The 15,501-nt window shown below is 41.6% G+C and overlaps 2 protein-coding genes across 4 annotated transcripts in view; both read right to left on the reverse strand.

The window, feature by feature from the left end:
* The window catches only part of kansl1b (KAT8 regulatory NSL complex subunit 1b), a 48,196-nt gene extending 46,228 nt beyond the window's left edge, over positions 1-1,968 (reverse strand). Inside the window, exons 1-2 of one of the 2 annotated variants that reach the window (XM_083545203.1) lie at positions 1,850-1,968; positions 296-460 (exon numbers count right to left, since the gene is read on the reverse strand). The gene's annotated coding sequence lies outside the window, so the exon portion shown is untranslated. The remainder of the gene's footprint in view (positions 1-295; positions 461-1,849) is intronic. The other variant, XM_083545199.1, reaches the window with a different exon arrangement.
* A 1,093-nt stretch (positions 1,969-3,061) lies between these two features.
* Positions 3,062-14,759, reverse strand: cdc27 (cell division cycle 27). Of its 2 annotated transcripts, none has more exons than XM_083543893.1 (19): positions 14,507-14,759; positions 11,892-11,967; positions 11,430-11,577; positions 9,911-10,036; positions 9,526-9,623; positions 9,254-9,426; positions 8,583-8,800; positions 8,172-8,283; positions 7,954-8,069; positions 7,416-7,515; positions 6,823-7,027; positions 6,342-6,514; positions 6,076-6,228; positions 5,772-5,980; positions 5,575-5,692; positions 4,827-4,955; positions 4,644-4,718; positions 4,384-4,549; positions 3,062-3,738 (listed from the first exon to the last, which is right to left on the reverse strand). In XM_083543893.1, the coding sequence occupies exons 1-19, from the start codon at positions 14,531-14,533 to the stop codon at positions 3,653-3,655; spliced, it is 2,508 nt and encodes an 835-aa protein (XP_083400019.1). In that variant the 5' UTR covers positions 14,534-14,759; the 3' UTR covers positions 3,062-3,652. The 2 variants fall into 2 exon arrangements, with proteins under 2 accessions (XP_083400019.1, XP_083400018.1); XM_083543892.1 differs by having other exon boundaries at positions 8,172-8,331; positions 14,507-14,747.
* Positions 14,760-15,501: the final 742 nt, after the last annotated feature.

Here is a 15,501-nt window from a genome sequence, read left to right on the forward strand (position 1 = left end):
TTCTGTAAATCTCAGGAACTTTATCCAACTATTTTTCTATCCGTTTTCCTGTTTTGTTGTATTTATGGATATTAAAATATATATTTTTTAGAATTTTACTAAACTTATTTTATTGTTTTTATAATTTTTTTTTTACTCCTCTACCACTTAAAATGTAATCGCTGCTCCTCCCCCCCTCATTTATTTTCTTTTTTTTTTATTAAAAGTAAATTCAAAAGTATTATTTATTTGTTGTAAACAAACAAATAAATAATATCAATTTTAAAATCAATTAAAAAAATTTATTTTCTCTTACCGTTAAAAAAACGCTCGAGTTTAATCCGGACTTGAACACCATCATTTTGTCCAGCAGGCTCACCGTGTGTGTGTGTGTGTGTGTGTGTGTGTGTGTGTGTGTGTCTTCCTTTTATCCACAACAAGAGACCTTGTAGATTCCGGCTTCAATTAATGCAAGAAAAATCTGACTGAAAGAAAAACAATAAATAAAAATTAAACTCTTGATTTATTTTTTCAAATTCAAAAACTTAAATATAGACAAAACTGTTATACTGTAATCATGATAAAAAGGCAGACAGACAGAAAAGCAGAAAGGCAGACAGAAAGACAGACAGACAGACAGAAAGGCAGACAGACAGACAGAAAGGCAGACAGACAGACAGAAAGGCAGACAGACAGACAGACAGACAGAAAGGCAGGCAGACAAAAAAAAGCAGAAAGGTAGACAGACAGACAGAAAGACAGACAGACAGACAGACAGACAGACAGACAGGCAGGCAGGCAGGCAGGCAGGCAGGCAGACAAAAAAAGCAGAAAGGTAGACAGACAGACAGACAGACAGACAGACAGACAGACAGACAGACAGACAGGCAGACAGACAAGGCCTGGGGTCCAGTCAGTGTTCACATTCAAAACAGGGTTGAGGTCAGAGGTCTCTAAAAGGGCCACTCAGGATCTTCAATTCAATAGAAGTTTATAAAACATAAATTTAAATGTTTTCGTGCCTTTAACTCCGAGTCTAAAAGGAACCTTGTCTGTGTGTAGCACCGAATATCTCCTAATGTCCATTTATAACATTTCAATCAGTGTTTTCAGTAAAAATCTTCCACTTCAACCCATGACGTCATATACAAATGTGTTAACAGTTTGGGGGAAGAAGAACATGTGTGTAAAATACCAATACTTTTGGCCAGAAAGTATTATATTTATTCACACACACACACACACATATATATATATATATAAATTTTTATATATCTGTATATTATACATACACAAAAGTTTAAAATAAAGTTTAAAATAAAATTGTGTTGCATTAATAATATTATTAATAATAATATTATTAATAATAATAATAATAATAATAATAATAATAATAATAATAATAATAATAATAATAATTAACTAGCCGCTAGCACGCGCTCCGTGACCGGTCTCAGCCTGTTCACTGCTGTTTAATACTAAAACAAACAATTTTCTTTAAAAAACTAAACTCAAAATGAATATATTATAAAAGAAATCAGTGCATAACTATTATATAAATATTGTATAAACGCTATTAATTACCAAACAATTCAATTCATTTGTACATTTCTTCAATAAAAGGTTCATTTCTGACGTATCTAAGGAAGCTACCCTGCACCGCGGCCCCGTCCCAATACCAGCCGCGCTCCCTCCCTCTGCGCGCTACCGAGAGAACGGTATTGTATGACGCAAGCGAACTTCGTGACTGCACTAGTTAGGGAGCGCTGTGGGGATTTGAAACACGGCGCGCTGCTGGTTCTCCGAATTGGCCTATTGACTGTTTTTTTTTTAAATAATGTTTAAGAAAATATACAAAACTCTTTCTTACGATTAATGGCGTCTTTTTTTGTCCTCTTTTCTATTTCTTCATCTAAAAAAGACATGCATTTCTTTCCGCTCGGGGGTGATGAGTGCAGTATTCACGTCCACTCACTTACCTGCGAGGATCAGCCGGACTTGAACCGGAAGCGCTGCTGCGTCCTGAGCGCTGATTGGCCGAGGCAGGGAATGCTGGTTTCTGATTGGCTGGAACGGGTTTGTTTTGTACGGAAGGCTTTCTGGTGGTAAATAAACCAATAAGTTTGGCAGTTTTTTAGTCGTGTTTATAAAGAATGTATTAGTGTTAAGATTTAGAGAGAAACGTTTTTTTTTTTTTATGTTTATTATATTTATTTAAAGAGTGTGTTTATGCATAAAGCTGAATAAGATCACAACTGTCCTGTCTTGCCCAAGAGCTCCTTCCACACCAATCTGATTTATGATCAGATCATAACTTATCATAAATTCCCTCATTCTCCACATCCACATCCACGAAAGCTGCTCCTTCTTCTGGTTCTTTTGGCTCTTTAAATCAAAAACTCAAAATGTGAAGAAATGCAAATCAGGATTTTAGTTCAAAGTAATTTATTACGTCTCCTTGAATTCTTAAAATATACATACACAAGCATCTAGGCCTAAAACACAATTCTTTTAATCCAACACACAAACCGTGTGTTGGATTAAAAAAAAAAAAAAATAAAAAAAAAAAATTAACAATTTCTAGAGATCCTTTATGCAAACCAACCAAAAACAAAATGATATAAAACATTTTTAAATAATGTGCATCGTCAATAAGAGCACCACATGTCCACATCTCGGGGCCCGGATCTGAATCTTACCGCAGTGCCCCAGAGAATCCTCCCCAGAGAACCCTCCTCAGAAGCTCTGTGAGGGAGCCGGCGTTACTGTGAAGAGCAGAGTTAAAGTCCAGTATTTGTCTGGCATTGTGTGGGTCTGGAAATCGTTCTTCTCTCGTATGAACTTTTTCTGAACCTGATCTGAATTCAGAGCTCGTGTGAAAACTCTAAACATTTCCTTACACTTTATATTAATAGATTGTAAGTATGTACTTCTCTCTGATTCACACACACACGCACACTGTTTCCTCTCTAGGAGACAAAAACTGGTGGTGGGGGGTGTGTCGTGGAATTGTGGTGGTGTGATTTGTTCTCTCTCTGGTTCTATCACGATTCAAAGTGCTAAAAATAAAGGGGAGAGGAAATTGACAGAACTCTTACACAGGTCTTTATTTCGATTAAATGAGAATAAAAGGAACACAAAAAAGGCCTAGGTATTAGGACAGAACTTTTCCCATGAACTGTGGTTTGCTTTCTTTTGATGTCCTGGAGATGAGATGGGGATGAAGATGGGATGAAGTTGGGATGAAGATGCAGATGGGAATCTCTGCAGTGCGAATGGAGGATGTTTATTTTGTATTCTTTTACAGTAAAATCCCCCCCATGTTAATACGTGGATGAAGATCAGATGATGATGAGGAGGATTCACCCAGCGATAAGGCATAACGACAGGAACTGGAGAAAAATTAAGTTTTAAAAAATGAGGAAAAAAAAAAAAAAAAAAAAAGCACAGTAAAACAGGAATAAAAAAAAATATATAATACAGAAATGAGGAGGTACTGTATTAGCAGCAGTTTGTTTTTCCTTTTTTTTTATTCTCCTTCTTCCTCTCGCTCGTGTCTTTTTTTTTTTTTCCTGGGTGTTTATGTTCTCTCTGCTCCGTATGGACTGGGTCAGACCCAGGTTGGCATAATTATTTACGGTGTTGGAGTTCAGAGAGGAGGAGGGGCGGAGGGTTACAGGACCTCGTCGCTCTCCGTGGTGTGGAGTTGTGTGTCGTCTGCATCCGTCATGCTGCTCTCCTGCGACTCCTCCATCTCCGCTGTAACACACACACCGCAGGGTTACACTTTACACACACACACACTCTATAATAGTATACTTACAGAATAATGTAGTACAGAAAGCATACAATATTTTCTTCACTTTCTTTAAGAGACCTAAACCAGCTTCATAAAGATCTGCTTTACAAACCCTATTGATCACCTTTAGGATGAATGTGAAGGTTGACTGCACTCCAGACCTCCTCACATTTTCACCTACGTCAGTACCTGACTTTACTAACACATGGCTGAATGAACACAAATCTCCACAAAAATCTAGAGGAACATCTTCACAGAAGTGTGGAGCTCATTATAACTGGTGGAGACTGTGGAATGGGAAGTTCAGAAAAGCTTCAATGCTCAAATGTCCACAGACATGACATCATGATGATCACTACATGGTGTAGTGAAGAACACTGATGATCTCTTCATCATGCAACCTGTTAGTGGGTGGATTTATTTATTAGGCAGCAGGTGAACATTTATCCTTAAAGTTCAAGTTAAAAGCAGGAGAAATGGTCGAGTGTAAGGCCAGGGCGAGGTCAGGGCGTGGTCAGGGCGTGGTCAGCTGGATAAAGGGCTTCACCGAGGTACAACACACACCTGAAGTTCTGTTTAAACACACTAAACTAACTGGTGCTTACTGGAGTAGTAGAGATAATCGTCGGGGGTGACGGGCTCCTCGTCGTCGGGAAGGTAACGCTTATCTATGGCCTCTTTGATCTGATTGTTGGCTCCTTTGGGGTCCAGGTCCATGGCCCATGAAAAGTTCATCAGAGCCAGGTGAGTCTGACCGAGCTTCTTATACACCTACGGAGAGGAAGACAGGAGACAGCGCTCACAATCCAACACTTATGCAATAGTCACGTCAGTCGCCACGTCACCGATCAAGGCAGCTTCTTACCTTTCCTATTAAAAAGTAAACAAGTGACTCTTTGGGCACGATCTGTTTCAGCTCCTCCAGCTCCTGTAGAGCAGCCTGTGGGAAGGGAAAAAAATGTATAAATCAGAAAACAAAATCACGCACAAATGAAAAGAAAAGAGAGAAAAAAAAAAAAAAAAAAAAAAAAAAAAAAATCCAGCCTACCTTGTATTTTTCATTCGCGAAGAGGATGGACGCCCTGTGGAATTTGCATAGTGGGTTCTTAGGGTCGATGCTGATTGCTCTGTTCAGGGTCTCTAATGCGTGGTCTGATTTTTTCAGTGCATGTTGAACCTGAGAGAGAGAGAGAGAGAGAGAGAGAGAGAGAGAATATATTGAAAGAATAAACAAGACGGGTAAAGAAATGGAGTGAAACGTCGACTGATTCATTGGTTTTAATCGGCACCGATAGTTGATTGGTGGAATTTCTGCAATAATCCAAGTCATTACGAGAGCGGCCTCTAGAGGCGTATCACTGACACTACAAGCTATTTGTGTTTAAACGCGCGAGACTGCGCACTGCGCGGAGAGCGCTATATTATTTTATTGAGAATATATTATATAATTCTATTTATTTAATTTACCACATTCTTATAATTCTGTTTTATTTTTGGAATAAAGTTCAGCCCTATTTTACATGGAGTTATTTTTAATATCCAGTATCCAGTTGATTGATCGGTTATCAGCATATACGATCCGATCTCGCTGTGGGTATCAGGAAAATCCACTATCAGTAGGTATACCTTTAACTAGTATACACGTGATTGTTACATTTTATGACTCCAGCATCATTATATTGTGTATAATATACTTCAATCTATTTATACTTGAACCCTCTCCCAAACCTCATACACTCTGTGTGTGTGTGTGTGTGTGTGTGTGTGTGTGTGTGTGTGTGTGTGATTACACTCACCACTCCGATGTGACAGAGGAGTACGGAGCTCTGTGGGTTAATGCTTAAAGCCTTCTTGAAATGAATCTCAGCCAGGTTAAACTTCTCCTGCTTGTAGTAGATCATCCCCAGACCGTACCTAGTGAAACAGAGGATCACGGTGAACTTCATGTTACACGTGTACAGAAAGTTGGTTATAGTGCTGACAGTCTCGTTACCAGGCGTTGTAGTGGCGCTTGTTGAGGCGGATGGCATTACGGAAGCAGCCCAGTGCCTTCTCCAGCTCCTCGGTGAGCACCAGCTCGTGACCCAGCAGCGTGTAGGCGTAGGCGAAACTCGGGTCCACCTGGATGGCCCGCGTGAAGAACTTGATGGCGATGTCGTGCTCGCGCTGAAGACTGAAACAGTTCCCAGCCACGCACCAGGGCTGAGGGATCAAAAGAAGACATGGATTTGTATGTGAACGGGATATTGTTTTCAACACAGGATTATATCGGGTGCGCAATCGTTGAATGTGTGCACCTCGGGCGAGTTCTTGTCCATGTCGGTGAGGTCTTTAGAGAGTGCAGAGAGGGCTACATCTTTCTGTAAGTGCCATAGCGTAGTAGAGTAGATCTCCATCCCTTCCACCCGGTAGCTCTCGATGCGCCGCACTTCTGAGAAAATCCTCTCCGCCTGGACAACGTGAACGGAACACACGTGCCATTTAAATTCGTAAATTCGTAACAGGTTATCAGGGGGTGGAGCTTGTATGTAAAACGTACAGCAGGTGAACCCCTATTTCTTACCTGCATGTACTCTGCCAGCTCGAAGTGGGCGCGGCCGATCTGCCCCAGCACCCAGCCGGTGTTGTAGTGGTGCGCAGGCAGCTGGCTGAGGATGCTGATGGCCTCCCTGCAGTTATACGAGCACAGCGCCAAGTAACCTCGCCCGATGTCCCGCATCAACGACATCAACCCGTCTACAACAACAACAACAAAAATGCTGAAAATACACTATTGTGTTTATAAAAACACACACAAGACAGCATTTTAAACAGATAAGTGAATATTTAACTAACCTCAGAACTACACACACACACACACACACACACACACACACACACACACACACATTCTGTATCCTGTGGAAGTGTAGCCATAAACTAAACCATCTTTTTGTTACTAAAATTATGATCTAAATCATATATTTTGATAACGATTTCACCACAAGACGCCACTGAAATCCCCTTTTTGTGCTGAAAAATAAAATAAATAAAGACGAGAGTACCTGCAGCGGCTTTCTGCAGAGTGAAGGCTTGAAACTGCGGAGCGCTGATGTTGCCCTTCCCTTCGACTAAGGACGAGTCCAGCTTCAGGATCTCGATGCTCTCGTTCAGACTGGACGGGGTGATTCCTCCTTTTCCCGTTTTTGTCTTGGTCTTCCGGTTGGGAATCTTGGTGGGAAACTTCATTTTTAACTTCTTACTGTTCTCCTGAAGAAAAAGAAAAAAAAAAAAAAACAGGAGCAAAATGTATTTATTGGGGAGAAAATAACTAGTGTCATAGCAAGTCTCAGATGAATAATGTGTACCAGGTGTGTGTGTGATTAAATAAACTTCAACTGAAGATCTGCAACAGAAACTTTTTTCCATGCAGAGTCCGAGCGATTCCATGAAGGTTTGATGAATATATTTATTTTATATCATCCCAATTTTATGAAGCTGTGAGTTTATCAACACGCCCTAATGCACAATGTAACCCTACTTTATAAGGCGTTAAGGTGTTTTGAAGGTATGATGTGCTTTTGCACTTCCTTGTGAGGGTGGTGGAGGAAGAAGAAGAAGGAAGAAGAAGAAAGGAGGAGGAGGAGGAGGACTGCACCTTGGCGGTGGAGCTGGCGCTGGTGAAAAGCCTTGAGCTCCGTCGAGGCTGGACGTTGGGTGGAGCGGCGATGGTGGGACTCAACACTTGAGGTGTAGTACTAGATAAATCAAACACACACACACACACACACACACACTTAAAAAGCAGGCTTGCAGATATCTGAATACAGATTCAATTGATTACATTTACACATTTTAAAGTGAATGAATGGTCTAGAAATGATAAATGATGTGCATCTACTCATCCGGGTCACAGCACCAAAAAACACACACACACACTGGTATAAGAGAGATTAAAATAACCCTGTCTGAGAGCATGAGTGGCCACTAGGGTGTTCTTGAATATTGCAACCTGCTTATTTCCTCAGTAACTTTAGCATACCTGACGTTAGCATTGTTAGCTACACTCTCCTCGTATCTCCAGCATAAAACTAATTCAGGAGACCTCAATACTCGACTGCACGTACAGAACTGGGGGATGTTTCGTAGCTATGATCTGTAACATTAGACGGACAGAAGTTTAATTGGGAACTCACCTGGTCTGTGGTGCCGTCGTCTGCGTCTGGTTAAACGGATTAGGAATAACCTCGCGACTGTTTCCGCTCTGTGCGAACACCGACTTCGTCCCCACCTGACCGATTCTGCTGACCGTCTGTCAGGAACGATAGAGGAACATCGCAGGTTATACAGCAGTACTTGGGATTAACACAATGATCCATTTAAACCATAATCAAACTAGGAGCAATGAAGTAACCTTCTTTGGGGGACCAGGTGGAGGAGGTGGCTCCATACCCGTCCCACTGTGACTGTAGTTCTGCAAATACGAGGGGTCTCCTGGACTCGGCTCCAGGGGCAAGATGCCGAAACTGGACGTAACGTGAGAAGAAACGTGAGATTGTACGAACTTTATTCTCCTTTGGACAGAGTCGTGTGTGGTTTGTTCATCAGATGGATTATGTGAAAAAAATATGACAAGAGCATAATAAAATGAGCAAAAAAGATTCTGAGGGGGGCCGGGGTACACACTATACCCAATACCCAGAGTGCTAGTGCTCTCCTCCGAGCATGTTCAGCTCTTAGGTAATGGACTCGCATCTCACACAGTCACTAATCCAAATGAAATCTATTACTAGTGAAAACACATGCAATGTGTGTGTGTTTGTACCTGGGTGTAAAAGGGCTCAGCGTGGTGGTGCCTCCCAGCAGACAGCGGCCGCTCTTGGGTTTGTTCTGCACCTGTTTGGAGGACAGCAGGGACCCACCCGTGCCCAGAGGGGCACAATCGGGCGAAATAACAGACGAGTCGATGTAGGACATGGACGAGTCTGTGTTTAGAGACGAGTATTTCGAGTTGGACGACTCCAGATTGAGCCGGTTCAGTTCCTAGAGGCAAAACAGGAGGGGAAAAAAAACGAAAAAAAAAAAACCCAGGAGGACATCATTAAAAGGTCAGAGGTGGACTCCGCCCACTTTCAAGCACACTGTGTGCTTTATTATGAAGCTTTCTGATTGGATGTCAAGCGAGCAAATTCCACACAGAGCACCGCCTTCGAGTTTATAGTTTAGACATTCCACTATTCCCACTCATGTTCACTAAGCCCCACCCCCATTCAGAGTGAGCTCATTGATATGTGAAATGACGTAAACCTGCAGAAGAACGATCAGGATAATAACAGGACGCTGTGTTCTTTGGCTCAGTGATTATTTTCTGATATCGAATCGCTTTTCTTGGCCGTCGTCTCTTACATATGGGACCAGTGTGTGTGTGTGTGTGTGTGTGTGTGTGTGTGTGTGTGTGTGTGTGTGTGTGTGTGTGTTTGTGCGCATATGGCGTACCAGCGTGTCCTGGGGCGTCTCCATGAGGACAGAGTCGATTTGCCTGTGAGTCGTGTTATGGCTAGGAGTGTGAGCGGGGCTCATGGGGAAAGACGGGGCACCTCCTCCGCTGCCTCCACTGAAGCTTTGCAGAGATGTGAGCTTGAAGATTTGCTCCGGGTCTGGTCGTTCACCTGCACATACACATGATCAGAATGAGAGAAAAAAACAACAACAACAACAACGGTGGTGTTTGATCATATTTAAAATGTGTCTGATGTAAGTAAACTGACCGATCTGACACAGAGACTCGAAGGGTGACCAGAGGAAAGGATTCTCACTCATGCTCTTTTGATAACATTCGGCTCCTTTCGCTAAGCGATCGGTTTTGCTGCGAGACATGATAAGCAGAGGGCGTTGTGTTATTGTACATGAGCAACTACTGCAGAAATAAAAATAAAAGAACAACACACAAGAACCTGTGAGCAAAACTGGCGTAATCACACTCTCCTGTCAATCACATGAGCTCATGTATGTAGACGAGGGCAGATAAGAACATGCCAAACAATTACTTCCCCCTAGTAGAAACCCCTCCCACTTCCACAGGTTCTCCTTCTGTTTGGTAAAGAAGCAGCAGCTATTAGTGCGGTTTGGTGTATGGAAGCAGCGCTTATGTACCAGTAGATTTGTCCGAGCAGCGCCAGTGTGAAACAGGAGGAGTCGCCAAACTCTGTGACAATGTCATCCTGGCTCTTCTGCTTGTTCAACACGCCACCTGTGAGGATCTGCTCGCCCTCAGCCAGCCTGAGAAATGAAGGAAAACACACACGTGAATACTGGAAAATCCTGCGCAGACACAGATGGGTCGTAAACACGAGCAGCTTTTTTTTGCATGGCATGACGTGCATCCTTTAGTTGCATGCTGGGTCACAAAACAGTTGTTGAAAATGCTCGATGCTATCGCTAACATTATGGTGGTCCTGAAACCGGCTCATAATATGTTTACAACCAAACCTCAAAACCTGGAACTACAAACTTTCTGAAACCAAGCTGTGAATTTTAGGGTGTCTATAATGTCCTTTAAACACAGCCGCTGCGAGACGCAAGATAAAAAGATTTAACCAAAAAATCACTTTCACACTGTAGAGTCTGAATCAGAATGAAACTGATACTTCTGAGGTTTGGTTTGGTTTCACACATAAAAGTGGTCTAAAAGTGCATTTGTGAAACATTCAGACGAGGTCAATGATTCAGCGTGGAATAAGGTAAGGAATAAGTTTGTGTTACTGATGTTGGTCCAAATACAAAACATAGCATTTCTGCAGCTCCTTTGGATCAGTTGTTGAGGAGAAAAAAGAACAAAAAATATATATAAAATAAAATACTGAGATACTGAGTAGAGTCCGTTGAGCAATTCTTGTAGATACAGTCACAGTGTAGATGTTTCAACAAAGCTGATCGAGTCAGTCGATCTGATCGTTTCATCCAGTAGAATCGATTCAGGCAGCAAATCTATTAAGCAAATATGGTAGGTCCAGTCAGTGGTCATTGTAGCGAATCTGGTAGGTTCAGTCATTGTAGCAAATCTGGTAGGTTCAGTCATTGGTCACTGTAGCACATCTGGTAGGTTCAGTCAGTGGTCGTTGTAGCAAATCTGGTAGGTTCAGTCAGTGGTCATTGTAGCACATCTGGTAGGTTCAGTCATTGTAGCACATCTGGTAGGTTCAGTCATTGTAGCACATCTGGTAGGTTCAGTCATTGTAGCACATCTGGTAGGTTCAGTCATTGTAGCACATCTGGTAGGTTCAGTCATTGTAGCACATCTGGTAGGTTCAGTCATTGGTCATTGTAGCACATCTGGTAGGTTCAGTCAGTGGTCACTGTAGCACATCTGGTAGGTTCAGTCATTGTAGCAAATCTGGTAGGTTCAGTCAGTGGTCATTGTAGCAAATCTAGTAGGTTCAGTCTAAACTGTGCTGGAGCTCACGTTAACCAAAGCAAATTGTTATTTGTTTTCTAAATACCTCCACGATAAAAATGAACACTGTCAAGAAACAAATGTAAATGTAATTGTAAATTAAAAATATAAATTAAAACTACGAGTCATCGATGTGCAAAATCAAACCACCATGTAACATGTCCATAATTAGAATATCATGGTTCTATACACACACGTACACACTGCACGTCTGCTTACTTGCTGAGCTCCACACAACATTTAGCGAGGAGGTATTTGCACTGCGGCGTGGTGCAGCTGTGCCCTTTGAGGAGGTGATAGGCTTTGTAGGCTTTTCCCGAGCGGTAGTAACACGTGGCCAGGAGGAAGAGCGCCTCCTCGGAGTGCACTGACATGGGAATGAGAAGAAACACCAACATCAAAAACTCTCAATCATAAGTGCAAAAAATAAAAACAAGAGCGATGTACAGCTGGGCAGGATCTGACTGAATAAGTGCACAACCGTTCCACAGTTTTATCTCCAGCCTGATATCTGATCCCTAACGAGAAAAAAAAAAAACGTGTTTCGTTAGAGAGCGACTGTATAGCGTCCATATAAAAATATATCTTCTGGTGAACGCTGAAGATCAACAGACGCTTTGTCGGTGAGAGGAGATGTTCATGAAAGAAGAGGAACGAAGGAGGTTTTGAAAATGACATTACCTTCAGCGTAGAGCCTCTCAGCCAGAAACACAGCGTCTCGATAGGCATAGTGGTTTAAAGCGTGCCAGACAGCGGCCTGGAAATAAATCACACCAATACATCATGTCAAACATCACCGCCATCGCTGGTTTCACTGGAATTAGAGCTGCAGCTGATTGGTTTAGTAATCCAGTGTTTTACCGATCAGTCCGTCGATTAATCGGATAAAAAGTAGGTTTGTTAAATCATTTGTTACTTTTTCTTTTTTTTTTACATTTTATTGTACACAAGAATATTTGTGAAAACTGAACCCATTTAGTGCATTTAATTGTCAAATAACATCAAAATGCAAATACAAAAAAAAATCTGTGCTGCCATCGTTCATTAAGAAAACCCCAATTCAGCAGGTGGTGCATCAGTAATAATGGTCTGTGGGGAAACACAGTTAAATGATTTTGCCTATTTCGATTTTCCAGAGTTAATCTACAGTCCACTCTTCGGGGAAGATGTTCCACTACATTTTGTGTGAGATTTCATTCAGTTACAAGTGTGTTAGTAAATTCAGCTACTGATGTAGGTTCAAGTTCATTTCAATGTTTATTATTATGTGTGTTTATCCCTGATGAGACGCCTGGGAGCGACTGTGCCGATGTAACGAGGAAGAAACCTTTAGAGGAACCAGACTCAAAAGGGGAACCCATCCTCATTTGGTTGATGTAGGTGAGGTGAGGAAACCTGGGGTGCAGTCAGTGTTCACATTCAATAGGTTTAATAGGGTTGGATCTACAGCAGGAGATCTTCCACCTTCCACACACTTCCAACACATAAAAAGCATACGTTAGTGGAGCTGGCTTTGGGCTTTGTGCACAGGGGCATCGTCATGCTGGATGTCGAAGCTGAATTTAATAGCATTCACCTTAATAAACTCGTATCTTATAAGATTTCACACCAAAAACATCCTTGTTCCAGATTTCTTTAAGGAGAAAATATCAAAAATGACCAGCAGTAAGAAAGATCAATCAGTGCAAAAGTATTGGAAGACCTGACTTCTCCAACCCAACACACATTTGTGTAGCATGAAAATCTTCCTTCACTAGAACTAGGAGATCCAAACCTGTTCCAGCATGACACTGCTCCAGTGCACAAAGCCAGTTTCATGAAGATCTGGGATGGAAATGTGTGGAAGATCTCCTGCTATAAATCCTTTTGAACACCTTTGGAATGAAAATGAATGCTGGCTGAACCCTCAGGCCTCCTCACCTACATCAGTACCTGATTTTATCAACATCTTCCCAGAAGAGTGGAGCTCATTAGAACAGCAAATGCGGACATGTGGATTGAGATCAGAATATTGTGTACCTGCTGATGATAATAAATTGGCATTTAACCCTACATTCCACTCGGTCTGAGGAGAGAAATGCAGCGGCACTTTAGTCCTTCAGACTGTCTAACAGATCTGCTTCCATAGTCACCTTTTCCTGCTGTTATCTCCACCGGCATCATCTCACAGATTAACAACAACCACCAAATGAATTTCTTTTCCAGAATCGCCATTAGAAGGTCTTCAGGGCATATGTGGAATGTGGTAACAATTCAGAAACACCACGTTTCACACCACATGTGCCCTGAAGAGCTTCTAACGCCGATTCTGGAAAATAAATAAATAAAGCACATTCTGCTTCCACCATCGATCAACGTGGGGTCAGGAAGAAGTCAGAGGAGATCGATTTAAAATTCAGTTCCTTGTGGTTTGACGTATTGACGTGTTTGAGTCCATTGATGAGACGAGAAGCTTTGTAGATGTGTGGAGTTTTTTGACTCCAGACTTCTTCCAAAAACGTCTGGACACGTCGTATGAAATTCTGCACTTGGGTCTGTGACGGTGGGAGTTTGTGTCTGATTTAACACCACGAAGCAAACAAGCTTCTGATGAAGAAATGGATCCTACAGCAGACATGACCTCAGGCATTCCAACATGTCTTCTCTCATATATATATATATTTTGTGTGTGTGTGTGTGTGTGTGTATTAGCAGTCCCATTGAGGTGTTTTTCACACCATGATCACTTATACACACTTAGATTGTTGTTTAGAAAGAGAAAAAGTACTAGATGGTTAACTCCCCACTATGACCTGTATAAATGCTAATAATTGAATGAAAACACACATCACACACTACTAGCAATGGCGTCTATTAGTAATATTATAGCTCTTTATTAAACGTTATACCAAGACGCCATGTAGATATAAATGTTATGTGTTTAGTCAGACATAATCCCAGGTTTATGTGTGTATACAATTCAAAGCAAGCTAGGCTTCAACATTACCGAGCAGGCTAAACATGCTAACGTTAAGAGTTAGCGCTAATTCAGTCTTTTCCTACAATTAATTATAAATCATTATTTAAATATTTCCAGGGTTCAGGTTGGAGTTCCTGAAAGATCCGGATGATATGTAAGTATATGTTTTATATTATATTTCGCTTTTATTTCCAGTGTCAAAGCCATGATAACTTTGACGTTTGAAATGAGCTAGGCCTGAACGCAGCCTCGGCCCACAGTGAAAACCCACACCGGCAGGCGAAGTGCGACTTTCCGTTCCGATAAAACCTCGCGTCCGCACCGGTTCGATTTTTACCTGGACAGGTTCCTGTAACACCGTCATTCCGGACCCAGGCTCCTTCCTTCCCCTTCCTCACTCTCGCTCTCGCGCGCTCTCCCCTTCGGCGTCTCCTCTTTCCTCTCTTTCCTCACTTACAGGCCAGAAGTAGCTAACAAACTGGAGCTAGCATCAAAGATTTGAACACACTGACCGTTATCGGCGCCCCGAAGTTATCCGGAAACAGCCGATTCCACTCAAGTGCCTTACGGGAAAAGCCGAGTGGTGTCGTAAAGTGCCGAACCGAGATGACGTCACCGGCTAAGGAAAAGAAGACCCATTCTCACACATCTATTACTGAAGTTTGCCTTAAATACTCTTAAATTATATATAGTTATATCAGTTCATTCTTCGTGGAATATATTCTAGATTATTTAGCTATTGTGGTCCATGTTGACTTTTGATTTCATTTTATTTGTCTGCATATTTTGCACATATACACACACACACACACACACACATACACACAAATATATACAAACATACACACTAATACATACACACACACACACACACACTAATTGCACACCATTCACCTTGACTGTTCATTTCTGTAAAGCTACTTTGAGACAATGTCTGTTGTGAAAAGATATAGAATAAACTTGACTTGACTTCACACACACACACACACACACACACACACACACACACACACACACACACACACACACACACACACACACACACACACAAATATATACAAGCATAAAATGGCGTTCTGGCCATTTTCCACTGGAATCTCTCATCAACAAGGTGTCTCTCCCCACAGGAATGGTATTCATTAGATGTTTTTTTTTTTTGTTTTGTTTTTTTGCACCGGTTTAATTTTGATGCGTGTGAAAATCCCAGGAAAACAGCAGATTCTGAAACACTCAAACGAGCCAGTGTTACAGTCACCATTCTGATGTTTAACATTAACTGAAGCGCTTGATTTTTTAATTGACAAGATTTTGCATATTATATTTAATAGATTA

Source organism: Silurus aristotelis, assembly GCF_946808225.1.
Source record: "Silurus aristotelis genome assembly, chromosome: 6".
Taxonomy (NCBI): domain Eukaryota; kingdom Metazoa; phylum Chordata; class Actinopteri; order Siluriformes; family Siluridae; genus Silurus; species Silurus aristotelis.